The sequence below is a fragment of the Camellia sinensis genome, chromosome 4 (genome assembly GCF_055761805.1).
Source record: "Camellia sinensis isolate YWXY chromosome 4, ASM5576180v1, whole genome shotgun sequence".
Lineage (NCBI taxonomy): Eukaryota > Viridiplantae > Streptophyta > Magnoliopsida > Ericales > Theaceae > Camellia > Camellia sinensis.
The window spans coordinates 207,547,191-207,565,520 of NC_138964.1; the positions used below are offsets into that span (position 1 = coordinate 207,547,191).

Here is an 18,330-nt window from a genome sequence, read left to right on the forward strand (position 1 = left end):
TCCTCCGTAATTATCTGGGAACTTGAACTTGAGTCTAACCCTTTTCCCTTTTTCTTTCCCCAAATCGACGTTGTTTTAAGAAATAACAGATCATACACTACTTAAGATCCATATTCATACCAATATTACATAAGTAACTAACTTGATAAGTATTTCCTCAGTTCTCGATAAGCTTATACACACTATTAAAAAAGGGTTGGGCTTCCCTCCAGCCCTTGATCGAACTGGAGAGTACTGTTGGGCCCATGGAGGCCCACCACGAGTCCCGTTTCGACAATCCGAATTGTTTAATGTGTAGAACTCATCAAATACTATATGCTTGTAAAAAATCACGTTGATTGAATGTCGATAGCTATCTCATCGGATTAAATTTCTATCAACCTTTTATTTTTTCATCGTCCAATTTTTTTTTTTATACAAAACTGATTTGATCATGTAGTTATCGATATCCGATCAACGTAATTTTTTACAAGCATATAATACTCGATGAGTTTTACACATTGAACAGTTCAGATTATCGAAACAAAACCCGTAGTAGGCTCCCACAAATCCAACAGTACCCTCCAATCCGATACGGGCTGGAGGAAAGCCAGCCCCATAAAAAAAAAACGAAGTTACTCAAGCTCAACTCGTTATATAAACAAAATAAGTTTGAATATAATTTTAAACTCGTCAAGTTATTAAACCAAACTTAAATAACCTATTACTCGGCTAGCTTTTAGCCCTAAATATATATTTATTTATTTAAATAATAGTATCAATGTATTAAAATTCTTCGTTACTCATGATTTGTTTGATTATTTATTTATTTATTTTAAATTTTAATCAAGTTAATAAATAATCTGACTAATATTTCTGCAGCCGCCACTGAAATCACTGACTTTTACTACTTGTGTGGGCAAAGGCCAAAAGAAAAGTTGATCGTTTGGAAAAGTATTTCTGATGCTTCCTTGTGTTTATTGGAGCAAAACAGACCAGACTAGTCAACAGTTCCACCAACAATTCAATTCATGGCAAAACCTTGTGTTGATCCTCGGTTCCACGTTGTCAATTACATCAACTGTTCAAAACGAAGAAACCATAAAAGGCTGATGATGGGTTTGCATTGCATGCACTCCAACTGTTCAATAATTTGCTTCTGCAAAAACATCTTTGCACCCAGACAAAAACCCAGCATTTATTCTGTCCCATTTCCAAATTTTGTTTCTCTAATCTGTGTTTATGTTTGAAAAATGAATACCCATTTCTTCCCAAGCTCTTGTCTTTTCCTCATGATCGTAATTTTAAGCCAAATCCCAACATTTTTATGCGCCGATAGCAATGAATACGCAAACTGCACTCAGAGGTTTCAATGTGCAAACTTTCCAAACATCGATTATCCTTTCTGGGGAGGGAACAGGCCAGACTACTGTGGCCACCCGAATTTCAGGCTAGATTGTCAAGATGATGCCCCACGGATCACAATCCAGAGTGCATATCGAGTCCTTGCAATTGATACCACAACAAGGACTCTGACAGTTGTTAGAGAGGAATTCTGGAACAATACTTGCCCGACGCATTTCCAAAACACCACCTTGGATACCGCCCATTTCACCTATTTATCTGATTCCCAAAACCTCACGCTTTACTATGGCTGCCAGAGAATTTTGGCTAGTCAAACAGCTATTCCTGGTCAGCTCAATTGCAGCACAGATGGCACGAACGACACAGTAAGTTTTGCGACAACCAGTGTCACATCTTCCACGAACATCAACATTTCAACATGCCAGAGGAATGTCATTGTTCCAGTTAATCAAACAGAAGCTGTGGCTTTTGCAAGCAATGCAATAAATGTAAGACAAGTTATTGGCAGTGGTGTTGGGTTGAAGTGGGATGCAGATAATAGTCTGTGTGACCTATGTGTTGAATCGGGTGGAACATGTGGGTCCAACTCGAGTAGTTCTGGTTCATTTCTTTGCTATTGCCGAGATCAATCTCATAAAACTCGCTGCAACGGTATGAGCCCCCTCTAATCTTGTTCTGTTTTCTTTAGTTGTAAGATAAAATGATTTGCTTTGGTCTGATCTTCTTTTAGAGGTTTCCATAGAGTCCAAATTGCCAGGGATCTGGTTTTCCATGTTATCAGACTTTGAAAATCATAAACTTAAAAAAATTGGACGAGAGATGGTAAGCAAATTTATTATAAAAAAAATGGTCATCCTAAAATCAGGCCAGGTCCTAAGATTTTCGGAACCCAAAGCCGATAATCAACTAATAAATATCACTAGATCATTTGGGGCCTTCACATATATATATATATATATATATTTTTCATTCAACAAAAAATTTAACACAAGTAGCAAGAGATTAATTCTTCTTGATGATGCAAATTTGTATAAATACCAATATTATAATAGCAATTGAGCAAAAGACAAGATAAATATTTAATTAATTAAATAGAAAAAAAAGACCTACCAGCGTTGTGCTCTGAATTCTTGAGAAATTTGTTAGTGCTTTGTTGTGCTGCTTCTCTCAAATTTTTGGGAAAATTGAATTAAGAGTTAGGGTTAGAAATTAGATAAGGAGAGTGAATGGGCCCTTTTAATTTTGAATAGGCCTTTTAATTTTTTAACGGATCAATTTATTTTAAGTTAGTTTAAGCCTTTTTAAATTAGTTACTAAACTATAATAGAATTGGCCCCTTTTTTGGATCTATTTTGAGAACCCTAAGTGATGTCCTGGTGGACCTATGCCCAGGGCCGGCCTTGCCTAGAATTATTCTTAATGACTCATGGAACAGGAAATAAGATTTTGCATCTCACTTGAGTTTGAAGGTTGCATCTTCCATTCATTGCTTTAAATAAATAGTTATTTGGGTGGGAATAGCCAAAGCTTTCCAAGCTTCCTATCATAGAAAATCCTCCCATTTTAATCATAGAGAATGTCCAAATGCCTTTTTACTTCTTAAGGCCATGATTGGATATGGATTTGCAGAGAAAATTTGTGGTGAGAATGGGGACAAAATAGGAAAAGCTAAACGAAATTGAATTGAAAGAAGCTAAATGTATTTCCATTTCATCCAAGAAACAAGAGAACAGCATGCCGGGGAACTTGATTTAGTAAAAAATGACAGACAGCAATAATTTTGAACAAAATGGTTCCCCCCAAAGAAAGTAAGCTCAACTTGCAATGTTCACTTTCTATCACAATGTTTCCTGATGCTGTAAGAGTGTCTCGTGATAATCTTCCTTGAACGTTATACTACGTCATAGATGTAAATTTTAAGAATATATAGAATCATTTGGGAAATTACATAGAACCGTTGTCTTGTCCATCTGAAGGTGTCGCTAATTTTCCCTTTATCTTGCAGGATCAACCTCCCGTTTTCATTTGGGAAGCAAATTAAGATTAAGATTAACCATAGGTAAGATGAGAATCAAGATAACTCTTGGTCGTTGGAAGCCAAACTCTACATAATTTACAATAACCAAAACTGGAATTTTATCATCTCCCAATCACAAGACTCACCACTTCTATGCTTTATTTTATCTTATATATGCAGCATTCTCAGTCATTATGGCTATAACATGCTTAATCACAACAATCTTCTGCCTTAAAAGACGGTTCACATCATTGGCTAATGCGGTGGCATTCTGGAAGAAGGAAAGTGCAGATGATCAAAATGTCGAAGCATTTATAAGGAATCACAGATCTCTTGCTCCAAAGCGGTACAGGTATTCAGATATTAATAAAATAACCAACTCATTCAAAGATAAACTAGGTCAGGGAGGGTATGGTTCTGTATACAAAGGAAAGCTATCTGATGGCCGTCTTGTGGCAGTCAAGGTCCTCAGCCAGACTGAGGGAAATGGACAAGAATTTATTAATGAAGTTGCTAGCATCAGTAGAACTTCTCATGTCAATATAGTCAATCTTTTGGGTTTTTGTTTTGAAGGGAAAAGAAGAGCTCTAATTTATGAATTTATGGCCAAAGGATCATTGGACAAGTTCATTTGCAACGATGAATCTGCGAGTACAAACTGTCGCCTGGAATGGAGTACATTGTACCAAATTGCATTAGGCATTGCACGAGGGTTAGAGTACTTGCATCGAGGTTGTAGCACAAGGATTGTACATTTTGATATAAAGCCTCACAATATTCTCCTTGATGAAGCCTTCCGGCCTAAAATATCAGATTTTGGTCTTGCTAAACTATGCCAGACAAAACAGAGTGTCATATCAATGTTGGGTGCAAGAGGGACTGCTGGATATATTGCTCCAGAAGTGTTTTCTAGAACCTTTGGCCCAACCTCTCATAAATCCGATGTCTATAGCTATGGAATGATGGTTCTTGAAATGACTGGAGCAAGAGATCAGAAAGTTGGAGTAGTCCAGACAAGTGAAAAGTACTTTCCACACTGGATTTATGAGCATCTGGAACATGATAAGGATCTAAGACTGCATGACATTGGCACTACCAAAGAGGAAGAAGAAACAGTGAGGAAGATGATCTTAGTGGGGTTGTGGTGCATTCAGACCAGTCCATCAGACCGCCCACCAATGAGTAAGGTGGTGGAGATGTTGGAAGGAAGCCTTCTGTCCTTGCAAATTCCTCCAAAGCCTTACCTGTTTGCTCCTACAAGGGCTGACCCATCAGCCCAAGACACTTCCAACTCATTATGGACAATGACTACGATGGAGGAAATGTCAGAAGGAAGCCTTAAATGTATGCAAAATTCACCAAACCCTCTCATGTTTTCTACTGTAAGGTCTGGCTAGTTTGCTTGAGACTCTTCCAAGTCATGGTCGTTACAGGCGACAACCCGGGCTCCTTGGGCAACTGCTTGAGCACTTTCAGATGCCAAAATTGCCTAGGTGATGCTCTTTTGAGGAAAACAATCTATCAGATTGGCCATCAACGATTAAGGTGGTGGATATGTTGTCAAGAAGCCTCCCAACTTGGCAAATTCCACCCAAGTGTTCCTTGTTTTCACCTGCAAGGTCAGCGAAAGATTCCTCCTAATTATTGTCAGTAACAATGGAGGGCAGAGTAGGGGAAGAAAAGGAGAGAAGCTTCTTCATTGAGCAGAGCAAGAGTGCAAGAGAGCCCTCTTAACATCTTTCTTTCTTTCTTCTTTTATTTCTTTATTTATTTTTACTTTTTCTACATGTTTTCTGCTTCTTAATAGAAAGTGTGGCATGTCCCAACCGTAAGGCTTGCCATGCATTCCTCGTGACACAAATTCAAGTTACGGAAATAGCTTTTTTAAAAATGGAATAACTGCGTACATCTTACATTTCCTTAAAACTTTGTTTTACTAGTAATCTCATGCACTGGTTGTTTTTACGATGGTTGTTTCAAATTTTGATGTTGAAGTTTGTAGAAATAGTTTAGATGATCCACAAGCTAGAAAAATTCACACAAAGTTTTACAAGCTTGAAAAGTCTCAGATGAAAAATGAGAAGAAAGGGCTCACAGCTTATTAAACAAGCTTGAAAAGTCTTTGATGTTAATAGTTTAACAGCATCTCTAACTTTAATTCTCTATTAAAACCAACATTTCCTATTCAAAAAGGGGTTAATTTCACTTTCTACCGCTGAACTATTAACAAATTATCTACTTAGTCATTAAATTTTCAATTGAGCCTACTAAGTTCCTAAAAGATATTAGTGATCCAACCTAATTATCATGCCTAACTACATATCGTTCTAGTAAATGAATAATGGATTTGAATGGTCTCAAATCCACGGGATAACCATTTATGATGAGAGAAATCCTAATTCACAAAGGAAAACACTTAATTAATTAGTCTAATTACTTGCTAAACACAAAAAAAAAAAAATATAATAAATTTTAAATTGTAAAAACCAGTAAAAATTTGTCGAAATATGTAAAACCAAAAACAAACATTCTTAGACAGTTACTATAATATATAGTTACTACCTCCCTCCCAAAATATTGGTCTTTTTTGGAGAGTCTAAACTTTTTTTAGTAGTACAATTAAACTATTAGCTTTTCAAAACTACCCCTTGATTTAAAATTAAAATAGTAAAAAAAAATTGAGAATATCAATTGTTATAATTTTCCTTTTTGTGTAGATTAATGTTAATGAATTTAAAGGGAATTTTTTTTTTAAGGTCCCTAATAATAGTAATTTAGAGGATAAAGGACACCAAAAAAAAAAAAAAAGAATGATGTCTCAGGTCCCTCAACTAATAATGCACGTTTTTTATTTACTTCTTAGACCAAAATACCCTTCACAATCAATGGGGAACTTGAACTACATTCTGACGACTGATCAGTTCCGCACTTCACATCCAACCATCTTCACAAGCAAGAGAAGAGCAAAATTAGGGTTTTCGAATCATCTTCACTATCAACATTAGGGTTTCATCATCTTCTGCCAAAATCTTTTCCATTCCTTTCTTACAAATTTCTCTGACCCGTTTTCACTATTCACCGTCATCATAGTATATCTTCATCTCAGGGCATATCAGTTCGTAATTAGGGTTTTATACTCACTCTAGTAAGTTTTTCTACAATCCAACAAGTTTTTCTCTGGAAACATAGTTAATTACATTTATATTAGCCTTCCATTAATTAGGGTTTCAATTTCGTAATAAAAGCTACATGAATTTGAAAAATGTTATTTCTTTGCGTTTTGAACTTATTCTTGAACATTGTTGTGTGATTTTGTCTATAAATTTCTCTGGTTTCAGAATTTCTCTAGCATTTGCTTGATCTATATTTCTTGTTTGAGTTTTCTTTGGTATGTTTATTCCCCATTTGTTTCTATTTATTCCCCCATTTTCTCTAGCATGGTTAATTTCTATATTTGTCTGTGTAATTTTCAAATTCAATTCCTTCAAATTTCTCTGGCATTTTAATTTTCTCTGGAATATGTAATTTTCTCAGGCATTTTCATTTTCTATGCTTGTTAAATTTAGGGCAAATTACAAACACCCCCTCGAAATTTGGTGAAAATACAGATTCCCCCTGAAGTTTGAGAAATTACAAATTGCCCCCTGAGGGTCAAATTTGCATAACAAATTAGGGGGGAATCTGTATGAAAATAAAAACCTCAGGGGGCAATTTGTTATGGAAATATAAACCTCAGGGGGCGGGATGTAATTTCTCAAACCTCAGGGGGAAATTTGTATTTTCACCAAATCTCGAGGGTGGTGTTTGTAATTTACCCTTAAATTTATGTTTCTTTTTTGAATTTTCTCTGGCTATATTTTACATCTATATATAATTTTACTTTCTTGTCTGTGTCTATGTTTTTATGGCATTTATAATTTTCTTTGGCCACATCACTTTTCTCCCTTGTGTGTGTTTGTAATGTTTAATTTTCTCTGATTGTGTCTATAAATTTCTCTGTCATTTTCATATTATGGAATGAAAATTTTCTCTGGCTTGCCATGTTTAATTTTCTCTAGAATGTGTAATTTTCTCTGTCATTTTCATTTTTTGTTCTTGCTAGATTTATGTTTCTTTCTTGAATTTTCTTTGGCTATATTTTACATTTATATGTAATTTTTAACAATTATTCAAAATTTCACTGTCATGTTTATGTTGCTTTGTTTATTTTCTCTGGGAATATAAATGAACTATGGCTGCATGTATTCCACATTATTTTTCTCCCTTGTGTCTGTCTACCATGTTTTTAATTTTCAGTGTTTAATTTTCTCTGATATTTATAATTTTCTCTAGCCACCTTAGTTTTCTCCCTTATGTGTAATTTTCTCTGGGAATGGAAATGAACTGTGGCTGCATATATTCCGCATTACTTTCTCCCTTGTGTTTGTTTGCCATATTTTTAATTTTCAGTGTCTAATTTTCTCTGACATTTATAATTATCTCTGGCCACCTTAGTTTTCTCTCTTATGTGTAATTTTCTCTGGGAATGGAAATGATATGTGGCTACATGTATTCCACATTACTTTTCTCTCTTGTGTCTGTCTGCCATGTTTTTAATTTTCAGTGTCTAATTTTCTTTGACATTTATAATTTTCTCTGGCCATCTTAGTTTTCTCCTTATGTGTAATTTTCTCTAGCATGTTCAATTTTCTCTAGCATGTTCAATTTTCTCTGGGATTTAATGTTGACATCTTTATGTTTTCATTGTCTAGAAAGGGAGAAACGTAAAACTAGCAAAACACTAGAAACACCAAGAAAGAAATAGAAACTCTCTGAGTCTTCTTATGATCTTAGATAAAAAAGCAGCAAAACACCACAAACTCCTCGCCAAAAAACACAAGTACAAGGTAATGAAGCAATAAGCATCAAGATGAGTACCCCAACTTCAAAAGACTCAAGCTCAAAGGGGAAAAAACAAGTTAAACTCCAAAGAAAGAGAGCTCATTACAGCATTCAATACTGATCCAACCTCTCATCTGTTGTCTCCTTTTTTGAAACACTTAAATTTAATTCAAACTACCTTGAAGAGCTTCAAAAGACTCTATTTTGGTATTTGATCCAAGCTCTAACCACTGGAAGGATAGATCCAAGGAAGCCTAGGAAATCTGATGATGATGTAGTTGCAATAATCCAACGTTACAATGAAAAAATGAAAGCATTCGCAGTTGGTAAAAAGAACTTGACCTTTACAACCAACGACATGATCTTGATTTTTGGTTTGCAAGGTGGTAAAGGAGCCATGTCACTAAAATACTCAAAAAAACCAAACACTACATTCCTAAAGCAAAGATTCCCAAAGGACACAAGGCTCTTTGGTCCTGTTCTTAAGAATGCCTTGGTCAAAGCAATGAAAGACAAGTAACCAACTGACTTCAAAGATGTAACAATCATTGTTACCTTGTACTTGTGTCTCACCTTATTTTTTTCAACAAGTGGGAATTCAATAAGGTGGGTTTTTATTAAGTACGTCGAACCTCTTGAATCAATGAAGCAATATGATTGGCCAGAAGCAATCACAGTAACATTGATCGATTCTATCACAGCATTGCACAAAACTCCGAAAAAAGTTACGGGGTGTGTCATTGCATTGTTGGTACGTAGAATTTCCATTCAAATTTACAATTATGATACTTACAAATTTGTGTGTTTAGAAGAATTAATTACTTCAATTTTCATCATAGTATTGGCTATGTGAACATGCGAATATCATCGATTGGGAAGACAGCAACACAATTGAATTTCCAAGATGTAACAAGTGGAACCTACAAAGCTTGACTAAACAGCTGCAGAAAACACCAGTCCACTCTCTTGCACCTCGACAGGTTAGATTCCTATCGTCACTGAAATCTCGATGAAATTCCAAAATTTCTCTAACCACTGATTTGTTTCCCTCATTGTGCCTTGCTTGATTTGATCAATTTTCTCTACGATGCAATATCTTATATGGAATAACTTATGTGCCTTGACTGATTGAGATCAATTTTCTCTAAAATTTCAATTTATGTTGCTTCTTTGATTACCACTGATTTATTTTTGCCTTTGTAATGAATTCTCTCTAAAATCCAAATTTCTCTGACCACAATTATAGTAACATTAACTTATATGTCTTGCTTGATTTTATTTGATATCTAAATTATGTTGCTTGTTTAATAATTTTCTCTAGCCCATAAAATTATTTCTCCGTAATTGGTTTTCTCTGACCACAGGCATTTGGTTGATCTTATATGAATTTTTCTCTCAGTGAAATTTTAATATTTCTCTAATAAAGAGGCCTCTTGTTATAGATAGATAACAAGGAGCTAGTTAAAAACCCGTCAGAGGAGTTTGTCTTGGTAAAAAGAAGAAGAAAGAATCAAAAAAGGCATTGGTCAAATTCAAGGAGACATTAGAAGATTCATCTGAAGAAGAAGCAGGGAATGAAAAAGGAGAAGGCAACAAAGAAGAACAAGAATCAACCAATGGAGAAGAAGATCAAGCAAGCAGTGCAGAAGTGGAAGTTAGAGAAGAAAATGAAGAAGTAGAAGACAAAGAAGAAAATGAACGGAAAGAATAAGAAGAAGACAATGAAGAAGAAGATGAAGGCACTGAATATAAAGAGGAAGAAGAAAACAATGAGGAAATAGATGAAGAAGAACATAATGAACCAATGGAGCAACATCATACTAGCAATTGTGGCTCAACAATGCATCAGCCTCAAGAATATGAGGAATCTAAGGATGCTCAAATTACTAATCTATATCAAAGACTAAAGATACTTTCTAAATCCAAAATAGAAGAAGAGAAAAATTGGAAAGAATTACTTCAAGAAAAGGACATTGCAATAAGAATCTTGATATCAATTAACTCGGAACTTCAAGAAATAGATAGCACAAACCAAATGAAACTAAGGATATTGGAGATTCAAAAAGATGATGATAAAAAAACAATTCAATAGTTGAGATGTTCAATTTCAGAGCTTGAAATTGAAAATGCTAGATTGCATGAATAAATTCAAGAACTATCCGTACAACTAGCAACACAACCTTACCAACCATCAACACAAGTTCAACCCTAAGGTCAATGAAAATCTTGAACCACATAACTCAGAGAAATTTCTATTTGTTACAATTTTCTCTGCCAATGGTAATTTTCTTTAGAAGTTAAATATCTCTGACCACATTAACTTGGCCAGTTTGATTTCTGCTGCTTATTTGATTTTTGGGACTTGTTTGATTTTTACTGTGTATAGTTGGAATAGAAGTGGAACAACAACCAGCAACCCAGCAAAAACAAGTGGCACGCAAACAATAACCAAAACAAACACTACAAAAAAAACACTTTTAGCGACCTGTTTTTTAGTCACCAAAAGTGTAATTTTGGTTGCTGAAAGTATCCGCGACAGGAACAAAATTGGTCGCTAAAGCCCTGTCACTAAATGCTTCAGCGACCAAATCAATTTTGGTTGCCTTTATAAATAAATTGGCGACCAAATACTTCTGTCGCCAAAAGCCTAAAATTTCGTCACCATAAATTATCATTTAGTCACTAAAAGTAGCCTTCAGCTGATGACATGTTAAGTTTCAGCGACATATAAATGCGTCGCTAAAAATATCTTTCAGTGAATAAAAGAATTGGTTGTTGAATGTTAAAACTTTTGGCGACCAATCAAGTTTTGGGTCGCTAAAAAAATTATGGACACATACTTTCAGCAACATAAATAAAATGTCACCAAAAGTAAATTTACAACTAAAAAAACTTGCCACCAAAAATTCATTATAAATAATTTTTTTTAACAATTTCCCTGTTCAATACATAATTCATAAACCTATAAACATAAGCAAAATATAATTCAAATTAACACACTTGTGCAAAGCATCCAAAATATAAACTTAATTCAAAAGTAGTAGTACCATATTAAATATAAACAACATATCAAATCCAAAACATCCAATTTAAGTACAAATCTCTTACAATCCCAAACTTCAAACATGTAATGCCCAAAGCCCTTCTAAGCTTGCAAATTCATAACAAAAACCTATGACAAAATATATCCAAAAATTCAAAATATAATCCTTTGATATTCCCCGAACAATATTTCATCCATTGCCAATCCAAAAAACCTTCCAAGCTTGCAAATTCATAACAAAAACCTATCACAAAATATATCCAAAAATTCAAAATGTAATCCTTTGATGCTCCCCGAACTATATTCCATCCATTGCCAATCTATCAAACATATGAAAAAAAAAATTATAATGTTAAAATGTTAATAATAAAGGTCTTGGTCTAAAAACATTGGTTTCACATTATAGATGAACAAATTGAGAGAAAATTTTCCTACGGCGAATTACAAAATTTCAATATACCAAAATCAAAAAGTAACACATGATTCATCAGTTAAACTTGGCATATATGAACTAATTACAAGCAATATCTCTATAAATTTGTAAATCAGTCACATGTTGTCCAACCAAAACCTAGCTCAAATTATGTCATTATGTCTTAGAATTTGGATAAATTCTAATATGCATTTTAACTATACAATATGGATATAAAATTTAAATCCACACTATGTACTTGTCCCACTCGTGTGTGTCAATGGTGTTACATATATATGATAGTGCATTGTATGTCGCATAATGCAGTTAAATTGTGATGCATATTTATAGCAAACTAAAGTAAACCTTGTGTCACACTAAAGCCAAACTAGGCTTGTCCTAGTTGGCTATATGAATTTTTTTTTCTCACCATTTTGCTATTGCTCAGTTAAATAAAATAAATTCGTATATTTTTTTTACTACTACATCTCGTATCTGTCAATTTATGCATGCCCCTCTCCCTAACATTTTTTATTTATGGTGATCATTCAACTTTTTCTTGCATCTCAACCAACCATTTTAGCCTATTCTTGCAACTTATTTTCAATTTATGTTACTCTAACTTAATCAACCAGCAACAATCAAGAAGAGGGATCAACCAATAACAATCAAGAAGAACAATACATCAACAAATAAAGCAAACTAGCCAACTGAAGAGCATCATAGCAGCAGCTTGTTTTAACAAATATATTAAGTGAAGTGTTTTTAGTGATCTGAAAATTAAATTCTGAAAAGTATACTTACAGAGCAAGCTGTCAATAAAATTCCTCTGATGAACAATCCTCTTCATCAACCTGTATGTCTGCCTTATCCTTGTGCATCCTCATAAACTTTTCAATCTCTTCAAACCTTTTGTTTTGCATTTCAATCTTTCTAGCTTGCTCTTGTGTTACCAAGTTCTGGGCTGCAATTTGTTCTTGCTGGACCTCAGCCAAATTCTTCAATGACTCTATTTGTTCTTGTAGGCTCGAAACCACCTCAACATGTGCTTGTGTACTAACAGAAGATTTGGATGAGGATGGGTTTCGACCAACTCCGAAGCCCTTTATGTATCCTGATTTACTCGTTCCAAGAACTTCAATTGACAGCTGCTCCTGAGTTAAAGGTATTGCCCCAGGCTCCAAAGACTCTTCACGTCGTTTTTTAAAAGCTTCCTATCAATTTTTAAACAACTTTAACAAATATAACCAATTACATAAATATGTAACTATATTAATTGGCATACTTACATGTAATTCACCACATATTGGAGCTATCCAATCTCCCTTTCTCTTGCTCCAATGGGAATCTTTGTAGAAGTCTACAATGTCAACCTTCGCAGTACCCTAATTCCATCAATTTAAAAGTAAGTATACATAATTAATTTTAACTTAATCACACTTTCAAATATATTAAATGCATCACCTCTCTATACATTGCAGCTTGAAATGACTTAGAGCCCATTGTATGATTATATGGTAATTTTGATCGACTATTTCTCCCTTTTTCAACCAATTCCTACACAAGTAAATGATTAGTAAAATTAAATTGACTATTCCTCCCTTTTTCGATCGACTATTCCTCCCTTTTTCAGCCATTTTAACTGGTTGCAAATAAAGCCTACTTTCTGGTTGCTCAATGGGGACATTCTCTTACAAGCCTAGGTACTCTCTATCATATAACCAGATTGAAAGCCTAGGGAGAGGGAAAGGGACTACATTCAGATATCAGAGATAGAAGAGAGAACAGAGAAGCGACCCAAAAAGAGGGTCGAGATCTGCAGCCGATCTGCTGCTGTCCAGCGCTGCTATGCCGTTGGCATTCGGCGGTGCGAGAAAGCAAGAGGAAGAGGGAGAGGAACTACATTCAGAATATTAGAGACAGAGAAGAGAACAGAGCAGCGACCCAAAAAGAGGGTCGCGATCTGCTGCCGCCCAATGTTGCTGCCGCCGAGCACTACTGTGCCTTTCGCATTCAGCGGCACGAGAGAGTAAGAGGGAAAGGGAGAGAGAGAAGAAGAAGAGAAGAAGAACATACCTGATTTGTGTCGTGCCGTTCTGTGTTGTGTGCCGTTTCAGATGGATGAGAAAATGAGAAGAAGTTAGGTCAATTGCTTGTTTATTCACTTGTCAACAGTTTTTGGCAATAAAAAATTTGGTAAAAAAAATACAAATTAATTTGTCTTTAAATTATTTGTCTTTAATAATTTGGTAAAAAATAAAAAACTTTGTTTATAGAAATAATTGTCTTTATAGAAATTATTTGTCTTTAATAATTGTATTATTTGTCTTTAAAAAATACAAATTATTTCTATAAATTATTTGTCTTTATAGAAATAATTGTCAAATTAATTATTTCTATATTTTTACAAATTTCTGTACAAATTATTTCTATATTTTTATAGACAAATTAATAGATTGGTCCAAATTAATAAATTAATATTTGTATAGAAATATAGAAATAATTGTATAGAAATTATTGTAACAATTAATATTTGTATAGAAAACATATTAATATTTGTCTTTATATATATAATTAATATGTGTAATGTAACAATTAATATTTGTATAGAAATTATTAATTTGCTACAAATTTCTATACAATTATTTCTATAAATTATTTTTATCGACAAATATTTGTAACAAATTATTTCTATATTTTTGGCAAACTTTGTTTATAGAAATAATTGTCTTTATAGAAATAATTTGTCTTTAATAATTGTATTATTTGTCTTTAAAAAATAAAAATTATTTCTATAAATTATTTGTCTTTACCAAATTGTTTATTCACTTGTCAACAATTTTTGGCAATAAAAAATTTGTAAAGGCAAATAATTTATTGGCAACCAAATTAATTTGGTTGCCATAAATATTATTCAAATTTTTAACGACCAAGTAATGTTTGTCGCCAAACAAATACAATTGGCGACTAAATGTTCCGTCGCTATAAATTAATTTGGTCGCTCAAAAGTTTTTCGCGCTCCTGTGCAAGAAATTCACTTGGCGCCAAAATCAATAGCGACCAAAATTATAAATTCGTCACCAAAAGTTTATTTTTTAGTGACCACAAATATTCTGTCGCCAATTATGTATCTTTGGCAAATAAATTTTTGTTTGGTTGCTAAAAAGTGTCGCCAAAAATATTTTTTGTTGTAGTGAAAAGACAAAAGTCTATGGTAACTGGAAAATATTGAATCAAATAAATTTACATATTGAAATATGATCTGTTACTTCAGAGAAATTTAACTTTTATTGATATTTTCACTGTCTACAGTGAAAAAAGATCCTACATCAATAATAAAGAATTTAAAGGCAAAATGAAGGAAAGAAAAGCAGCAAGATCTAGATTTTCAATATCTGAAAGTTATGAAGGTGACTAGAGGTTCAAAGCAAGCTGCAAAGCAAACAGAGCAAACCACCAAAGACAAAGAAGTACTTGATACCGATGAGTACGTCTTGCCTCAACCAACAAGCATCAGAAAATCTTGGGTTTTTTCACAAACTCTACCGGTTGCAAAATTGGTAAAAGAACATGTAAAAGATATCTTGCAGCACATATCAAATGTGTCTGGACTCGAGTAAGTACAACAAATAAAATAGAAAATAACAAATAACAATTTACTATCTTATATTACATTAACAACTATTAAATCCCTTCTTTGTCATCTTGTAGAGCTTTAATCTGGACAAGTGGGTTGAATCTCATTACTTTTGAAGATATTGGAAACCTAATAAAGGAAAAAGAAATTGCCAACAATGTAAGTCTTTCATCAAAATTTCTCTGTAATGTTCCATCAACCTTTGTAAACCAATGTTACAATTATAAATGATATTTTTTAGGTCATTGATGGTTATGGAGAGATCCTATTTGCTGACCAAAAGAGAAAAGAACAACAACCAACTTCATTTTTGCCACATCCATGAGCTTGATATGTTATTACTCTTTTATTTGATTTTCTTTGGAATTTACTTATTTTTTTCTCTTGTTAAGATACTTCTTAATGCCAGTTGTGTCACTAGTCTAATTTTCTCTAGCTAGTTATGTGCATCTAAAATTTCTCTGTGTGTATATTTCTGAAATTCCTGTCATTTCAACTTTCTCATATCCATTTTTTGATTTTCTCTGGCCGCAGAACTTCATCAAGATGACGGAGAATCAAACTTTTCGAGTCTCATTATTTGACAAGCATATTGAAATCGATGGAGAAACTACAAGTTCCTCTATTTCCCAATAAATACCGGGGGCAATGAGAAGTCAACAGATGTAAATCACTGGACCTTGCTTGTCTTAGACAAACAAGACAATTTATGGAGGTACTACAACTCACTAAGGCCAAGGGGGGATGATGCACAAGACAAATATATCAAACATGCAAAACAATTGGTAACAAGTGTAAATTTCTCTAATCCATGATAATGTTTATATGATAATAATTTTCATTGAATCTCATTAATTTGTGTGTAAATTTCTCTGTTATTTAAAAATTATTTTTTTTGCAGCAAGATTATGTGGAGAATTTTCTGAAAGCTTGCCTTGAAAGAGAGGCACAATCACAACCCTCTTTCAAATTGATAGACTCAAAAAACACAAATTATGACTTTCAATATGTCGATAATGCTCCACAACAAGCCAGTGATTCGTAAGTTTCATACAACATCTATAAATAAGATAATCTAATTTGAATGTTTCTTAAAACTAACTATACTTATAATTTGTATGCAGTGTGGATTGTGGCCTCTTTGTATGCTACATAATGAGACAATATACCAACCATGAACCTATCAGCTCGACATTGCCAACACAAGACGTAAGGTTGATGAGTGCAGAAATCATAGAGAGATTTGTGACCGAAGTTGGCTGGTCATGGACAGAATTAGTTAAAATACCACCAAAAGAAGAACCAAAAGTATAATAGTAAAAGGAAGACAATGTCCACAATGTAATTAGGATCAATTTTTTTTTCCCCATACATTGAAGGAAAGATAATGTTTGACATATATGTATATATCTTTTTTTGACTAATGTAAATTTCATAGCTATCAATGGTTAAATATATATTTTTTTTATAATGCATGCTAAGTGGTGATTGTCAACACAATCCACATAAAGAAAATTGTCTGAAGAAATTTCTCTGGTATGAAGTTACCAGAATTTCACAGAGAAATTTAACTCGTATCGTGCTAAGAGGATGTCTATATGATCATGTAATTTGTAATGCATTATGTTGGTACAAAACAATCATCAAATTCAAAAAACACAGTGCACACACTAATTTTCTCTGCTATTGGCAAATTTTTCTAGATGAATTTGACCTCACAAAACACAATGCACAGAGTAATTTTCTCTGCTAGTGGCAAATTTCTCTAGATGAATTTCACCGGTATTATAAACACACTGCCTATAGTATGTTTCAACGAACACAATGCACATAGTAATTTTCTCTACTATTGAAAAATTTCTCTAAATGAATTTGACTGGTATTATAAAGGCACTCCCAAAGTATGTTTCTAAAAACACAATACAAACAGTAATTTTATCTGCTGTTGAAAAATTTCTCTAGATGAATTTGATTAGTATTATATACACATTATCCACAAAGTACATTCCAAAAAACAAGATATACAAAGTAAATTTCTCTGCTACTGGCAAATTTCTCTAGATTAATTTGACTGGTAATATAAACACACTGCCTAAAGTATGTTTCAAAAATACAAGTGCATTGATCCAGAAATTACAGAAAAAATTTCAGAGAAAATACTAAACACAACGCACAACAGACACGTTATTTTTGTAATAAGATCCTCTAACATCCTCAAATGTATTATTCAATCAATAAAATGGATTATCCTCAACTATTTAACAAAGGTTCCTTGCATGTTCTTTTATTATGGCGACCAATACTCTCACATCGACTATACTTCATCACCCTTTTAAACTCTCCAGTAGAAGAAATTCTGTTCTTCTTTGGTCTCCCAGCTGGTCTCTTACTCAATGGAGGTAAAATCATAGCATCATCGATGCTAGACACAAGTTTTTCAACAGTTGGATCTGGGCCAATCAAAAACGAGTATGCTTGACGATACATATCAGTATGAAAAAATGGTTTAACAAATGAATTCAAATTCTTTCCAATCCTAAAAATTACAACAACAGCATGTTCACATGGATGCTCATTTATTTCCCATTTTCGACATAAACAAGTTCTCAACCCAAGATTAACCTTAACCGAAGGAAAACAATGCACTTTAAACACATTATCAGATGATAAACTCACATTTCATGTCCTTCCATCCATGAAAGCCTTCTTCAACACACTATCCATACGAGGACAAAGAACTTTATTCCATTTACTAAAAAACAACGTCCTATCAGACCTCATATTCATGATTTGCAACTGTATCATGTCCACCAAATTTGTTATTGGCAAGTGTCGAGCTTCTCGTATTCATGAATTGAATGACTCAGTAACATTTGAATATATTTCACCATAACGTTTCCCCTCAAAACATCCATCACTCTAATTTTCATATGGTAAACTTCTCAAGAAAACACTTACAATGTCTCATCCCTCACTTTTTAATTCATTTAACTTAA

General features: G+C 33.5%; 1 protein-coding gene across 1 annotated transcript; it reads left to right on the forward strand.

The window, feature by feature from the left end:
* Positions 1–884: 884 nt before the first annotated feature.
* On the forward strand, positions 885–5,305 carry LOC114261377 (LEAF RUST 10 DISEASE-RESISTANCE LOCUS RECEPTOR-LIKE PROTEIN KINASE-like 2.1). The gene is made up of 3 exons (XM_028201647.2): positions 885–1,995; positions 3,350–3,403; positions 3,542–5,305. Exons 1-3 carry the CDS (start codon positions 1,233–1,235, stop codon positions 4,756–4,758), a joined length of 2,034 nt encoding a protein of 677 aa, XP_028057448.2. The 5' UTR covers positions 885–1,232; the 3' UTR covers positions 4,759–5,305.
* Positions 5,306–18,330: the final 13,025 nt, after the last annotated feature.

Bases quoted from the DNA above. Each gene is read 5' to 3' on its own strand.
- LOC114261377 (XM_028201647.2), top strand. From the start codon at position 1,233: ATGAATACCCATTTCTTCCCAAGCTCTTGTCTTTTCCTCATGATCGTA. The intron at 1,996-3,349 runs GTATGAGCCCCC...TTTATCTTGCAG, and splicing joins TCATAAAACTCGCTGCAACG to GATCAACCTCCCGTTTTCAT. The intron at 3,404-3,541 runs GTAAGATGAGAA...TTATATATGCAG, and splicing joins AAGATTAAGATTAACCATAG to CATTCTCAGTCATTATGGCT.